Source organism: Notechis scutatus, chromosome Z, assembly GCF_049901735.1.
Source record: "Notechis scutatus isolate UNSWTSFEM ecotype Mainland chromosome Z, rNotScu1.2, whole genome shotgun sequence".
NCBI lineage: Eukaryota > Metazoa > Chordata > Lepidosauria > Squamata > Elapidae > Notechis > Notechis scutatus.
In genome coordinates this window covers 131389467-131403568 of record NC_142025.1, presented here as the reverse complement: position 1 = coordinate 131403568, position 14102 = coordinate 131389467, and the positions used below count along the sequence as shown (strand labels likewise).

At 44.0% G+C, this 14102-nt stretch overlaps 1 protein-coding gene and 1 pseudogene across 1 annotated transcript in view; both read left to right on the top strand.

The window, feature by feature from the left end:
- LOC113427456 (NEDD8-conjugating enzyme Ubc12-like) overlaps positions 1 to 12822 on the top strand; it is a 57848-nt gene extending 45026 nt beyond the window's left edge. The window contains exon 6 of the mRNA XM_087947831.1: positions 12139 to 12822. Within this exon, the coding sequence (XP_087803957.1) occupies positions 12139 to 12519 (381 nt within the window). The 3' untranslated portion in view covers positions 12520 to 12822. The remainder of the gene's footprint in view (positions 1 to 12138) is intronic.
- On the top strand, positions 6952 to 12132 carry LOC148129295 (uncharacterized; annotated as a pseudogene).
- Positions 12823 to 14102: the final 1280 nt, after the last annotated feature.

Genomic DNA, 14102 nt, shown 5'->3' with positions numbered 1-14102 from the left:
GCCTGCAAGCTACATGTTGGACATTGTTGAATTATTGCTGTGGCTTCTTGATATGTAATTCCAAATTGTCGCACTAGGGCTTTCCTGTTTTGATGAAAATAATCATGACTCTCCCCAGGTGAAAGCTGTTGGAGAAGGGGAGAGGAGGCCATAATTTTACAAGCCTCATCTGCCATATGATTGCCTTCTGCTAGGAATCCAGGCAATTGCTGATGACTTCTGATATGGGCTACAAATAAAAGTTTTTCTCGCTTTTTCAGCAGTGTCTGAAGCTGTAAAAAAAGTTTCATTAGAGAGGGAGGGGTAACAGGAGAAATATATGCATCAAAAATATGAGCAACCATCTGAGTAACATACATACTATCAGATATTACATTTAAAGATTGTTGTGAAAAAAGAGACAACGCCAATAAGAAAGCAGCTAATTCAGCTTGTTGTGCTGATGATTGTGAAGTAGTTAAGCGTTTATGCCATTGAGCATTTTCATACCATGTACATGCTCCAATATTTTTTGAACCATCAGTAAAGACAGTTAAGCCTTCCTTCAATGGCTGTTGGACAAAAGGTGATTGTAAAACAAAAGGAACTGTCCTCAACACCTGCAATCGTGAATCAGAAGGAAGGTGGCACGACACTTGGCCACACCAATCTTCCAACGCATCCTGCAGTGTTGTGGAAGTCTGAAAAAGAGGTTCCCATTGAGTGATCTTAAAAGGAATATACAATGTAAAAATATCCATTCCCATCAGGGCTTTGGTTCTCTTACGCCCTTTTTCTATAAGAGAAGCCATTTGTGCTGCTCTAGTAAAAATAGATGTTTTTGGAGTGTGTTGTAGATGTAACCATTCCAAGATATGAAGATTTTTTTGTATTTGATATTTGAACAATTATTGCAGTCAGTAGTTGATGAGTGGAAAGAATAGCAAGAGAAGGTGGTGTGTCTGTGAGTGCACGATTTACCCATTGAGTTGCTAGGGCTGTGTTTACTTGTTTTAAAGCTTCTAGATGCTGATCTGAAAGATAGACCTTATCTGCAGGATTTTTCAATCCTACTAGTGCTTGAAAAAGTGGTGATAGCATCTGTGTGGTTAGAGCAAGATATGGTCTAGCCCAGTTAATAACCCCCAACCACTGCTGTAATTGGACCAGCGTGGTTGGCTGTGGAAGTGTGAGTGAAGGAATTTGTGGAGATGCTGTAGAAGCTAAAACCTTGTGACCTAAATATTGCATTGGGTAGTGAGACTGGATTTTTCAGGTGCTATATGTAACCCTGCTTTTGCTAATGTGGTCAAGAGGATCGGGAAAGTTTTTGAACCGTCCCCTTTGGCCCATCAGCAGCAATTAAGATATCATCCATGTAATGATATACAAGAAAATTTGGAAATTGAGATCTATAAGGATGCAGAGCCTCATTGACAAAAAATTGACACATAGTTGGTGAATTAAGCATACCTTGTGGAAGAACTTTCCATTGATACCTAGATGTGGGTTTAGAATTGTTAAGCTCTGGCACTGTAAATGCAAAGATGATCCTATCTTTTTGTGCCAAAGGTATAGAAAAGAAACAGTCCTTTAAATCTATTATTATGAGATCAAATCCAGCTGGGATCAAATTAGGATTAGGCAGACCACACTGCAGTGGCCCCATGGGTTGAATAATTAAATTTATGGCTCTGAGATCATTAAGGAGACGCCATTTGCCAGATTTCTTTTTAATTACAAATACTGGGGTGTTATAAGGACTGGTGGATGGTTCAATATGTCCTTCTATTAACTGTTGATGGACAAGAAGATGTAAAGCCTCCAATTTTTCTTTTGTGAGAGGCCATTGATCCACCCAAACAGGAATAGAGGTTTTAAGAGTAAGAGATAAAGGAGAAATAGACATTTTAATAGAACAACTATGGTATCTGAATATAAGCCTGAAATTGAGAAAGTAAGTCACGTCCCCATAGATTACAATGTAGAGGAAGAATATAGGGTTTAAGATAAGCAGTTAAAGTAGAATGCTCAGTAGAAGCAGAAAGCCAATGAGAGCTGACCTTAGCAGCTTGAGCTCCACCTACACCCTGCACTGAAGAAGCTTCTGTGAGAGACCAAGAAGAGGGCCATTCAGAAGAGCGAATAACAGAAACATCTGCACGGTGTCAATCAGACCTTCAAAAATTCGACCATTGAGTGTAACAGAAAGAGTTGGTTTTGAAGCTTGAACAGGCTGCTGTAATGCAAACAAAGAAAGTGGTTCAAAAAGAGGCAAAATTATAAGTGTTGCCACTACTGTCCCCTTTTTAAAGTAAAGCAACGATCTCCTATTGCAGCCAATGCAAGATTATTAAGAGCAGAAGAATCATATAAGTAAGGAGCTGCAACCACACCCTCTATTGTAAGAGAAGAATTGGGAATAAGCAAGACAGGTGTGGAAGGAGGTAAAGGTTTGAAAGCGTTGTAGTTAAAGGAAGAGTAAAAACTGCACCAGGATCATCATACACAAGATCCTCTAACAATACCACAGGAAATGTTGTGACAGGTAATTCAGCCTTTGTAGCGGGGCTAGCTGAAGACCCCTCAATTAGTTTCCCAAAGGCTGAGAAGGAGAAGGATTAGAATGACAATTTGAAGCCCAATGATAGCCTTTCCTGCAGCGAGGACAGATAGTTTTTGGCTTAGATGAGGAAGATGGACCTCTGGTTTGGCCACGAAGAACAGCTCCACCTCCTGGCATACGACATTGATTTTTAAAATGTCCTGGCTTGCCACAGTTAAAACAATTGCCATTGCGTGTTACAGCAAAAGCATCAGGAGGAGAAGTGGAAACAGAATTAGAATTTGGTAATGAAGCAGTGATTGCAGTAGCAAGCATATCCATTTATAGTGGTTGTTCCTACAATTCTACAGAGTTGTAAAAACTCAGCCAAAGTCACTCCTGGCTTATTAGCAACTGGCTGTAGAATTTTTGACAATCCTGATTTGCATTAGAAAAAGCCAATTTTATAAGTAATTCTTGTTTAGCAACAGAATTATCTATCTGTCTATCTAAGGCTGTTTGAAGCCGACTGATGAATGAAGCATAAGGCTCATCAGGACCTTGCATAATTTTTAAAAATGCTTGAGTGGACTGTGAATCTGAATCATCCACTCGCTTTAAAGCATTCATAGCACACATATGAATAATAGCAAAACTACGACGGGGAGAATTTTGTTGTTGTACTAGAGTGGAGAATTGACCTTTCCCCATTAAATGATCTACAGTTACTCCAGCAGGCAAACCCCTCACAATTTCAGCCTCAATACCTTTTTCATATTCAGATTGCCACACAACATATTGCGCTGGAGTCATAAGCATAGAAAAAAGCATTTTCCAGTCATACAATAACATAACTGTATTAGCTGTAACCAAAGAATCAAGTATTCCCCTAGTAAAAGAGAATGCAGTCCATAAGTTGTAACTGCATCTTTAATATTTTCAAAACTTTAAATTCAATGTTAGTATGAACATTGCCTCCTGCTGCTCAGGGATGATAGTCATAGGATAAGCAGAAGGATTTTCTGTTTCTAAAGATAGAGGTGATGACAGAAGATTAGTTATAATTCCTCCCACAGGTTTCATAGGAGAAAAATCAGGAAGAGAAGAAGGAGAGGGAAGGAGGAGGGGAAGAAATGTCAGGATAAGGAGGTGGTAAGGAAGAATTTGTATCAAGATGAGCTGCAAGAGGCTTGGAAGTTTTTAAATTAGAAGAAGGGGAATCAGAGGAAACAGGAGAAAAAAGATGTTTCAGGAAGACTAGAAGAAGGATAAACAATTGTTATAGCAGCCATTATCGTTCTCCAAGAGATAAGTATATCCATGGGAGCTCTGGGAACTTCATGTAAATATTTTCCTAATTTTTCCCATTGAGAATGGCTAAGAGTTCCAGCAGATGGATAGGCTGGACAGTGTGCCTCAATATAAATTATAAATTTATTTAAAGATTTCTTGAAATGGGTACACAGTTGTACCATTAATTTTCTGAAAGGAATTAGCCTTCTTCACTAGACTATAAAGTTCGTCCCTGTGCCCTGACGAAACTTGAGAAAGTGAGGAGCCCATTACTTACGATTCGTGCGAAACCTATGCCAGGTGCGTAGCAATGGGAGTGAAGGCGATGCACCTCTAGCCAGAAGTCACACCTTGGAACCAGAAAGTCGAAGAGATCCCGGACAAATCAAGGGATCCCGGACGAAGCCCCCAGCTGTCGCGTTGAGCGACCGGTCTGTTGTTTCGATCTTCTGGTTGATTGCTGAATTCCTCTCAGAGCAGGACCCTCGCAAGGGTGAGATACAGAGAAGCCCTCGCAAGAGGCGAAGTTTGGCAAAAGCAGGACCCTATCCAGGGTAAGTTTAAAAATGATTGCAAAAGCGAAAAGAAAAAGAACACAAGGCGAAGATATCTTTAGGTGAGACAGCGCATCGCCTGGGGCAGATGGAATTGTCCCAGTTGAGCCTGAGACAGATGGATTGTTCAGGCTGCCAGCTTGCTCTACGCTGTCCTCTTTTATTGTGCTGAATCAAAGAAGGGGGGTGAGGGATTACAGAAAGACAAAGAAGTTACAAACTTTATCTTTGAGTCCAGGCTACATGATACAAGTAACGAATTTTCTGACTGATAAACATGTTTTTCTTTTATCTGACACAGACCTCTGTGAAGTTAATCTTATCAACTTTAGCTTCTTCCTGTCAGTTCTTTTCCTGTCAGCTTAGTGAACTTTGCTCTGAGAGGTATACGTGCTGAGCAGGATTTGTCTTATGGAAAAATACTGAGACAGAATAGCCACAAGGTTTATGTTTTGTTTGTCTTTAAAAATTAATAAAATTTGTTTCAAAAAAAAAAAAAAGAAGCCCACAAGGTATTAGAGGCTAGCTCACTGGCTTAGTCCAAACAGCAGCCTATACAGCCCCAAAGTTACTGCCAGCTTCGGCTACAGCGGCAGAAGAGATTTAACAGATTTTAACAGATAATCAGAGTTGGAAGGGACTTATAGGTCATCTAGTCCAACCCCCCGCCCAAGTGGGAGACCCTACACCATTTCTGACAAATGGCAGTTCAATCTCTTCTTGAAAGTCTCAAGGATGGTGCTCCCACAACTTCCGAGGGCAAGCTGTTCCATTGGTTGATTGTTCTCAGTGTCAGAAAGTTTCTCCTTATTTCCAGGTTAAATCTCTCCTTGTTCAGTTGCCATCCATTATTCCTTGTCTGGCCTACAGGTGCTTTAGAAAATAGCTTGACCCCTTCCTTTCTGTGGCAGCCCCTCAAATATTAGAAGACTGCTATCATGTCTCCCCTGGTCCTTCTCTTTACTAGACTAGCCAAGCCCAGTTCCTGCAACCGTTCGTTGTATGTTTTAGCCTCCAGTCCCCTAATCATCCTGGTTGCTCTTCTCTGTACTTTTTCTAGAGTCTCAACATCTTTTTTGTAATGTGATGAACAGAACTGGATGCAGTACTCTAGGTGTGGTCTTACTAAGGCTTTATAGAGTGGTATTAGTACTTCCCTTGATCTTGATTGTATCCCTCTGTTAATGCAATTTAGGATTGCATTAGCTTTTTTGGCTGCTGCTGTACACTGCTGGCTCATATTTAGCTGGTTGTCCACTAAGACTCCAAGAACCCTCTCACAGTTACTGCTATTGAGCCTGGTTTCACCCAGTCTATATGTGTACTTTTGGTTTTTCTTGCCTAAGTGTAGGACTTTACTTTTCTCTACATTGAATTTCATTTTGTTGGATACGGCCCAGTGTTCTAGTCTGTCAAGATCCATCTGGATCTTGAGCTTATCTTCTTGGGTGTTAGCTATTCCTGCCAGCGTAGTATCGTCTGTAAATTTGGTAAGTTCCCCTTCTATTCCCTCATCTAGAAAGAAAGAGAGGAAAGAAACCCGTGGCAGCAGGCGGCCTTTGTGTCTGAGTCTGTCTTAATCAGAGGGGCAAAAGATAACATGGCTGACCATGTGAATGGAACTAGGAGAAGGAAGAATGTTCAGGGGATCCATGACCTCTCCCCAGATCAGGATAAGGGCTCCAAGGGATGCATATCTCTTGCTAGAGAAGCTGCAGAAAAGATAAAAGACAAAAGCTATCTCCGCCAGGAGGATAACCAAGATAGAGGAGGAGGATGTCCTTAGGCGCCATAAGGCTATCAGCAAGATAATTGCCAGGGCGGAAAAGGAGGCTGAACAAAGAAAGGGGGAGGGCTCCCCTGGAGAAAGGGAGCTTGAAATTTCCTGTGTTTGGCCTGCTAAGCAGGTAAATCAGCCAATAGAAATGGAGCAGCAGATTCCTTGTTGTCAAGAGGGGCCACTGGGTGGCATCAGAGAGCAGTTTCTCCAGCCTTCTCTTTGTTTAGAACATGATGATAATATTGCTGTGGCACAGGAGATTTCTTTGCAATCAGGTAGCCATTGTGAACCGATGGCAAAGAGAATGAAAGTGTTGCCAGAGGCAATATTTATTCCCACAGTAGCAGGGTTACACACAAGAGAGAATCAAGATCTGGAACTTATGGATCAGATGAAGTTTCTGATCTCAACCTTATCACAGGCCATCAATACTGGCCAGCTGCAGTGGCACCAGATAGCCACACTGTCACAGGCAATACCTGTGTCAGGTTTCCAAGTGATGAAATCCATTTTAAAAAGAAAAGCACAAAGTCCATCTTCCAAGACAATTTCTTTTATTTAGGAAAGCATCAAATTGGCAAAGTCCATGGTAATTCCGGATCTGACACAACCTGGAGTTACCCCACATATTAGAAGTTAGAAACAGCCCCCCAAAAGTCACATTCTCTAATAGAAGTAATTCAACGTTGCTTGATGTCATAAACCTCCACCTCCAGTGCCTAGGCACGGGCAGCTCGGGTTCCCACGGGAAGAATGATCACCTAGCCTAAACAACTCTCTCTATCTCCACTCCCTTAGGAATGTGGCAAGCCCGAAACCATTCCCCCACGACTGCCAAAGAGAAAGTAAGAAAAAGAGTATATACTAAGCCTAACTAAAATGGCTACACATATGTCAATACCGGGCTTGACAATCTGGTAGTCAGGACCAGTTCAGGGCACCACAACAACAAGGGGAGCTGGAAGGCCCCCAAAGGCACAGTCAAATTTCTTCTCCACACAAAGTGAGGCTTCTGTCTTAGGAGATAAGGATCAAAGAGATTCAGATCTTTCACAAGATGAGAGGAGGAACCCTGAAGCCCCGGCTTTTGCTGGCCTTTTTCAACCAGCCCTTTTCAGTTCCTTGCTGTTTAATGCCAAAGCAGCAACAAATCTGGGAGCTGAACTGGCCACAATGGAATCAAATACAAAACTGTCGGACCCAGGGCAATTTCTATTCCCAAAGCCTACTAAGGAGACCAAGGAGATCCCCTCAAATGATTTATTTTGAAATGTAATTCGAGGTCAATGGCAAAAACCAGTGGTGTTCACTGGTTTGAGAAGAGATTTTTTAATATGGCTTGCTCCTTGCTGAGGAGCTCCAGTCTCCAATGATAGATGAGCCGGTGGCTGCTTTAACTTCCTCATCTATATTAGCTGATGATGGGGAGGATTCCTTGAAAGCAGAAGATAGGAAGGCAGAAATGACACTCCGTAAGACACATGAGGCTTCAGCCTGGGCAATAAAATATTCCATGGCTGCATCTTTCTTCAACAGGGACACACTTGTTTGGCTATGCCAAATGCGAGAGAAGGTTCCCCCAGGAGATGTCCGCACCCAGCAAGATTTCAACAAAGTGATTGCTGCTGTGGAATTCTCAGCAGATGCCACCACGTATGCCACAAGGTTCGCCTTTAAGGCTATGGCCACCCATGTAGGGGCCCGTTGAATACTGTGGCTTTGTCATTGGCAGGGGAACATGGAGTCCAAGTGGGAGCTAGCTTCTGCCCCTTACAACGGTGGCAAATTATTTGGAGAGGCCATAGAGTCTGTGTTAGTAGAGAATAGGGACAAGAAGAAGGTTATACCTTCGGGGTTCAGAAAATCAGACCACCACCAATCTCCATATTTTTGCAGGGCTTCCTTTTGGCTCACAGATGCCGGATTCGGCGTCCAGCAGTCCCACAGGGCATACACACACAGGAACAGACAACTGGACAGACCTGGCTTCAAGGATAGATATGGCCAACAGGACCAAAACAAGAGACCATTCAGAGTCACAAGCAGCTGCCCCTTCCGTCGCGCCAAATGGCGGAAAGATAAACCCTCCCATTGGCAGCTGTCTAAGTCTGTTTGCCGGTCAATGGGAAACAACAACAGACACCTGGGTCCTAAACAGGGTGAGACTAGGTCTCTCCCTCGAATTTCTCTCCACGCCCCCGAACTTCTTCATAAGTTGTCAGATTTCAAGGGACAAGGCAAAGAGAAGTCTCATGGAGGCAGCAGTGCAACACCTACTGGACATCAAAGCCATCCAACTGGTCCCGCAAGACAAGCAAAGACAGGGGTTCTACTCCATCCTGTTTGTAGTTCCAAAGACTTCGGGGGGATGGAGGGCAATTCTGGACCTAAAAAGACTGAACAACTATTTTATATACAAGAAATTCAAAATGCAATCCCTTCAGTCGATACTGGGGAGCATTTGGGAAGGTGACTTCCTGACCTCCATAGACCTTACGGAGGCTTACCTACACATTCCTATTCTAACGGCTCATCGAAAATTTCTGTGTTTTCAGTACGCTGGCCGGCATTTCTAATACAAGGCCCTGCCCTTTGGCCTATCAATAGCTCCCAGAACTTTCACCAAGGTGCTTGCAGCAGTGGCGGCACACCTCAGAGCGATTCTGGTGCGCGTCCAATGTTATCTGGACGACATCCTGATACAGTCCTTTTCACCAGACAGAGCAGCAGAGGACCTACAGATCACCATCAGGACCCTGCAGGAACACGGGTTCTCGGTGAATTTCAACAAGACTCATCTGTTCCCAACAAATTGACTACTACACCTGGGAGCAATCATAGATACCAGGTCATGCGAGGTCTACTTGTCACAAGAACGACAGGCCAGTATCAAAGTACTGGCGGCCCAAATTCAGTCAGCCCAGTCAGTGATGCTGGACCTACTATCACAACTCCTGGGGAAGATGATGTCCTGCATAACAATTGTACCGTGGGCACGGCTTCACGCAAGACCGCTACAGTGGTTTCTTTTGCCATACCAGAGGTCAGGCAGGAGCAACTCGAAACTCAAGGTGCAGGTTCCACCAAAGGTACTACAAACTCTCCACTGGTGGAGAACATGAGCCATAAGCAGGGGCTGTGCATTCAAGGAACCAAGGCACCTATCCATCACCACAGATGCCAGTCTGTTCCTGGGGCACCCACTTCCAGTCCCAGATAGCACAAGGACAGTGGTCAGAATCAGACCTCAGAAACAACATCAACTGGATAGAACTCAAGGCAGCCCATCTAGCCCTAAAGAGATTCCAGGACAGAATTTTGGGACACCACATACTCATCCTAATGGACAGTGTGACCACCAAGGCACACATCAACCGTCAGAGTACTCATGCAGGAGGCGAGACAATTAGGACTCTGGGCAGAGAGACACCTGCTCTCCATCAGAGCAGAACACATCTCGGGGAAGACGAATGTATAGGCGGACTGGCTAAGCAGGACCACGGTCAAGCACTCAGAGTGGTGACTACATCCAGACCTGTTCAGGGAGCTGTCAGGGAGGTTCGGAAGTCTGATCCTGGACCTCTTCACTTCTCCATCAAATGCCCAGTTACCAAGATTCTATTTTAGATTCCCAACAGCAGGGGCGGAGGGAGTCAATACTCTCCGCATTCCATGGCCCTGGGGGCTGCTATACGCCTTTCCCCCACTTCCACTAATCCTAACAGTTATAGAGAAACTGATAGAGGAGAGGGCGGAGATACTTTTCCTGGCACCACACCGGCCAAGACACCTGTGGTACATGGATCTGGTCAGCCTCTCAATAACCAGACCATGGAGGATCCCTCAAGACAGAATAGCTCTGAGTCAGGGAGCCTTGCTTCATCCAGATCCGCAATGGTTTCAGCTAACAGTTTGGCACTTGAACGATCAGCTCTAAGACAGCATAAGTGCTCCAGTAAAGTCATACAAACGCTACAAGCCTCTAGAAGGTCTTCAACTAGCAGAATCTACGATGCCACTTAGGCATCCTTCTGCAGCTGGTGCTCCAGAGAACATATTGATCCAACCGACATGTCAGTGACCCAAATCCTAGAGTTTCTACAGGGGGCTTGACAAGGGCCTGTCCCCCAACACCTTACGCATGAGCAAGTGGTGGCTCTGGCATCCATGTAAGGCTGTGGGAAGTTAGAATCCCTTGCCTTACATCTTCTGGTGCACAGCTTTATTAGAGGTTTAACTAACCTAAAGCCCCCAGTGATACACAGATATCCCACTTGGGATCTACCTAAAGTATTGAGGGCGCTCACGACAGAATAATTCAAACCGTTACGATCAACCAGCCTACGATTCCTTACCTGGAAGGTAGCATTCCTTGTAGCCAAAAGAAGAATATCGGAGTTAGCAGCCCTCTCCATGAGGGAGGACCTTTGAATAATTCACTCAGATAGGGTGATTCTAAGGCTGGACCCCACCTTCCTTCTGAAGGTAAATTCATCATTTCACAGGGCGCAGGAAATTATCCTACCAGATTTTTCCCAAAGCCAAATCACAACCTAGAGAAAAAATGGCATTCCCTAGATGTCAGGAGAGCTATCTGCATTTACCTGAAGAGGACAGCCTCTATCAGGAAAACGGAATCACTGTTCATGTCATTCCAACAGAACACGTTGGGTAACAAAATCACACCTTCAACCATAGGCTGGTGGATACGATCTTGTATAGCCAAGGCTTACGAGACTCCGGCTCTACCATTACCCAAACGGGTAACAGCTCATTCAACCAGAAGCATGGCCACGATGGCTGTGTGGAATACACAGGCCTCTATTGAGGACATTTGTAGGGCAGCAATGTGGTCTTCTCCATCCCCATTCGTAAGACACTATAAGTTGGACATATTCGCCTCGGCTGATGTGGCCTTCAGCAGAAGGGTTCTACAAAAAGTGCATTCAGAATTGGGGACTCAAGACCAGACCACTTCCCACCCTTAGGACAGCCAGCTTTGGTATGTCCCACACAATTGGATTATCCTTCCAGCACACTGGAGAAAGAGTGTTGGTCTTACCTGACACGCTTCTTCTCAGTGGGCTGAAGAATAATCCAATCCCACCCTGGCAACTGTCTAGTCTAGAGTCCAGGGGAAGTCATCACCAGCACCAATACTATTCAAGTTAATCAACACGTCTTCATCAAGACTGGGCATGCTCAGGAGGAGGAGGCATGACCAGGAATCTGATTGACTCAGCCTCCAAGTTGAAGAGGAGTCGACACCCACACAATTGGATTATCCTTCAGCCCACTGAGAAGAAGCATGTCAGGTAAGTCCAACACTCTTTTTAATCTATTGACAAAAAGAAAGATTATCTTCCAAAAAGCAATTCCATTTCATCACAAAGGTAACTTCCATATTTTGGGGTCTGGTTCATCTTAACAGTTTTGAGTTGATTGGTATAATAAATAATATGTGGATGAAGAGAAGCTGTCTAGAGAACAAGCAGAAAAGAGAAAGCATCAGCCACAGCTGCATACAGAGGGGGGAGCAAAAGGCTCTGGGTGGGCCCTCTCTAAATTATCAGACTGTAAAGGTGACAGTTGGAAAATATCCTTTGAGACTTGCAAGATTCTTTTAATGTACTTTTACAATAAAGTAGAATTAGCTTATCTGGTGACACCAGGTGAGACCGACATCAGTCTTGCAAGTCTCAATGTACAATTCTCTTGCCCTCACTTTTACAGCCTAATAACTTAGGAAGGGTCCCTCATTTTAGAGTAGTGCCTATGCTAGTTGGCAAATACAGGGTAAAATTATAGTCGGTGAAAACTGACTTTTTAGGGGATAAGTAAAGAATCTAAGATAGGAGTAAGGTGCTGTCACTTATTCTTACAGCCTGATTAAAATGGACTCCTTGTCCTCATCCAAGGATCCAAGGTCCTCATCCTTAAACTGCCACAAGACCCTGGCATTTAATGGTGTTCTTTTCCCTCTCTAGGAGCCAAACCCTGAAGACCCCTTGAACAAAGAGGCTGCTGAAGTCCTCCAGAACAACAGGCGCCTGTTTGAGCAGAACGTCCAGCGCTCAATGCGGGGTGGCTACATTGGTTCCACCTACTTTGGCGCTGCCTCAAATAGAACTGACCAGCTCCACGCACAAATTTACTCCTCTCCCCTCATCTCCCTTTTAGTACTTCTAAGGGACTCTGCCAACACCGCTGCCATCAGCCGTCAAGGGTGCACAGGAGTCAGGAATTGGCAGGGGTCCCCTTTCATCTTTTCTCCCCCCCACTGCTCCCTGCCAGCCTGGGTCTTCAGCAGCGACTGTCTCACCAGATCCTTATACCTCCCTCACTGTGCGCTCTCTGTGCTGCTGTGAGATGAGGGTGAGGTTACTATTGCTTCTTTGTCCCACCCACTGTGTTGGGTTAACCACCTGGTCCTGACTGTCTGAGACCCCATTCCTGGTGTCCATCAGTCTTTCTCAGAGCTGTGGTTTTGCAGTTAAGAACAGAAGGTTCCCTATCTGCTCTGGCATTTCCTGCTTGCAGTGCAGTGTTATTCAGCTGCGGGATCTGCAGGCCACTTTCCTCCCTCCCCAACTGGGCACCAAGGTTTCTGACTGCAACTATTAAATGGGGGAGGTGCTTGAGGGCTGGAGCAAGATGCTCAGCTGCCTCCACTTTGCGGCTTTGCTCCGCATTAGGAAGGCTTCTCACTGGGTGGTCGAATGCATCAAGAAAGACACCAACGCAGGTTCTATCTTGGGTGAGTTGCCCGATCACAAGTTCGGAAGCTCTTTTATTAAAAACACATAGTGATACGTCATAAGCGGTGAATTCTATCCAATCATTATGTTACATGAGCAGAAATATTAGTGGGCACATAGTTGCATCCAATTACAGTGCATAAGGTCAGTTTAGAGGGTACAAAGTAGCAAATCAGCGTTTGCAGTCCAGTTTTAGCCCATGATGACGTTTTGTTGATTGATGTTCTCTGTTTCTGGTGCGCTTTCAGCCTACGTGAGGCCTTGAGGCCTGGTATGTACCAAGCTGATTTATTACTGCATCTCCTCTGTTTTAGTTTTATATGGAGAAAATTCTTCTGGATCTTCGTCATTGCCCATGCAAAAATCTGTGCGAGCGTACGCATCAGGGTCTTCTGAGGGTATGACTTTGTACAGAGGTTCCTTTTCCCAGAGGGCATTAACCTGTGCAATGGCACGCTTTTCAGCTAATAAAGACAGACTATTGGAGATAGTGCTGTTGCAGCATATCCTGTTTCCAAATCAGGACACAAGACCACGAAAGGTTGGAGAATACAGGTTTTTATTTGTGCACAAAGGTTCAGAGCATTAGCATGGCAAATTCTGAACACCCATTTCTTCCTGAAACATTTCCTTTATACCTAAAATGACATCATCTAGAATCTGGGTGTGTAATCTTACCATGTATTCTCCCTATCTTTGTAAGGGCAATCTCTAATAGTCTTTCTTTGTTCGTGGACAAACAGTCTACTGAAAAAGTTATGGCTCTTTGGGTGGAAGGTCAGATAAATACCTATGAGGAATTTGCCCCGCTGTGTGAAACTACACGGTAATCTGTCAATTAAGGTGAAGTTTCAAAGGGGGGAATGAAGAGGGAGCTGAACAAGGATGAAATATAAACTTTCATATCTTTCATATAAACATATCTAAAACATTATTCTGTTACTATAAGCAAGCCATATTAAGAAATACCTGCATGCTTCCTGTAGCGAGTCAAAAGGAATATTTGTAACTTCCCATATTCTAACTGTACTGAGGAACTAAAGCTAACCACATAGCTGCAAACAAGAGTGAAGAATGGAAAATAACCAAATGGTGTAAGATAACTGGAAACTTTGAATATGTACTTTGACCTGTACTCTGAAATGAACTTTTAACTGAACTTTTTATTTCCTCTATTATAATCCGTATGTAGA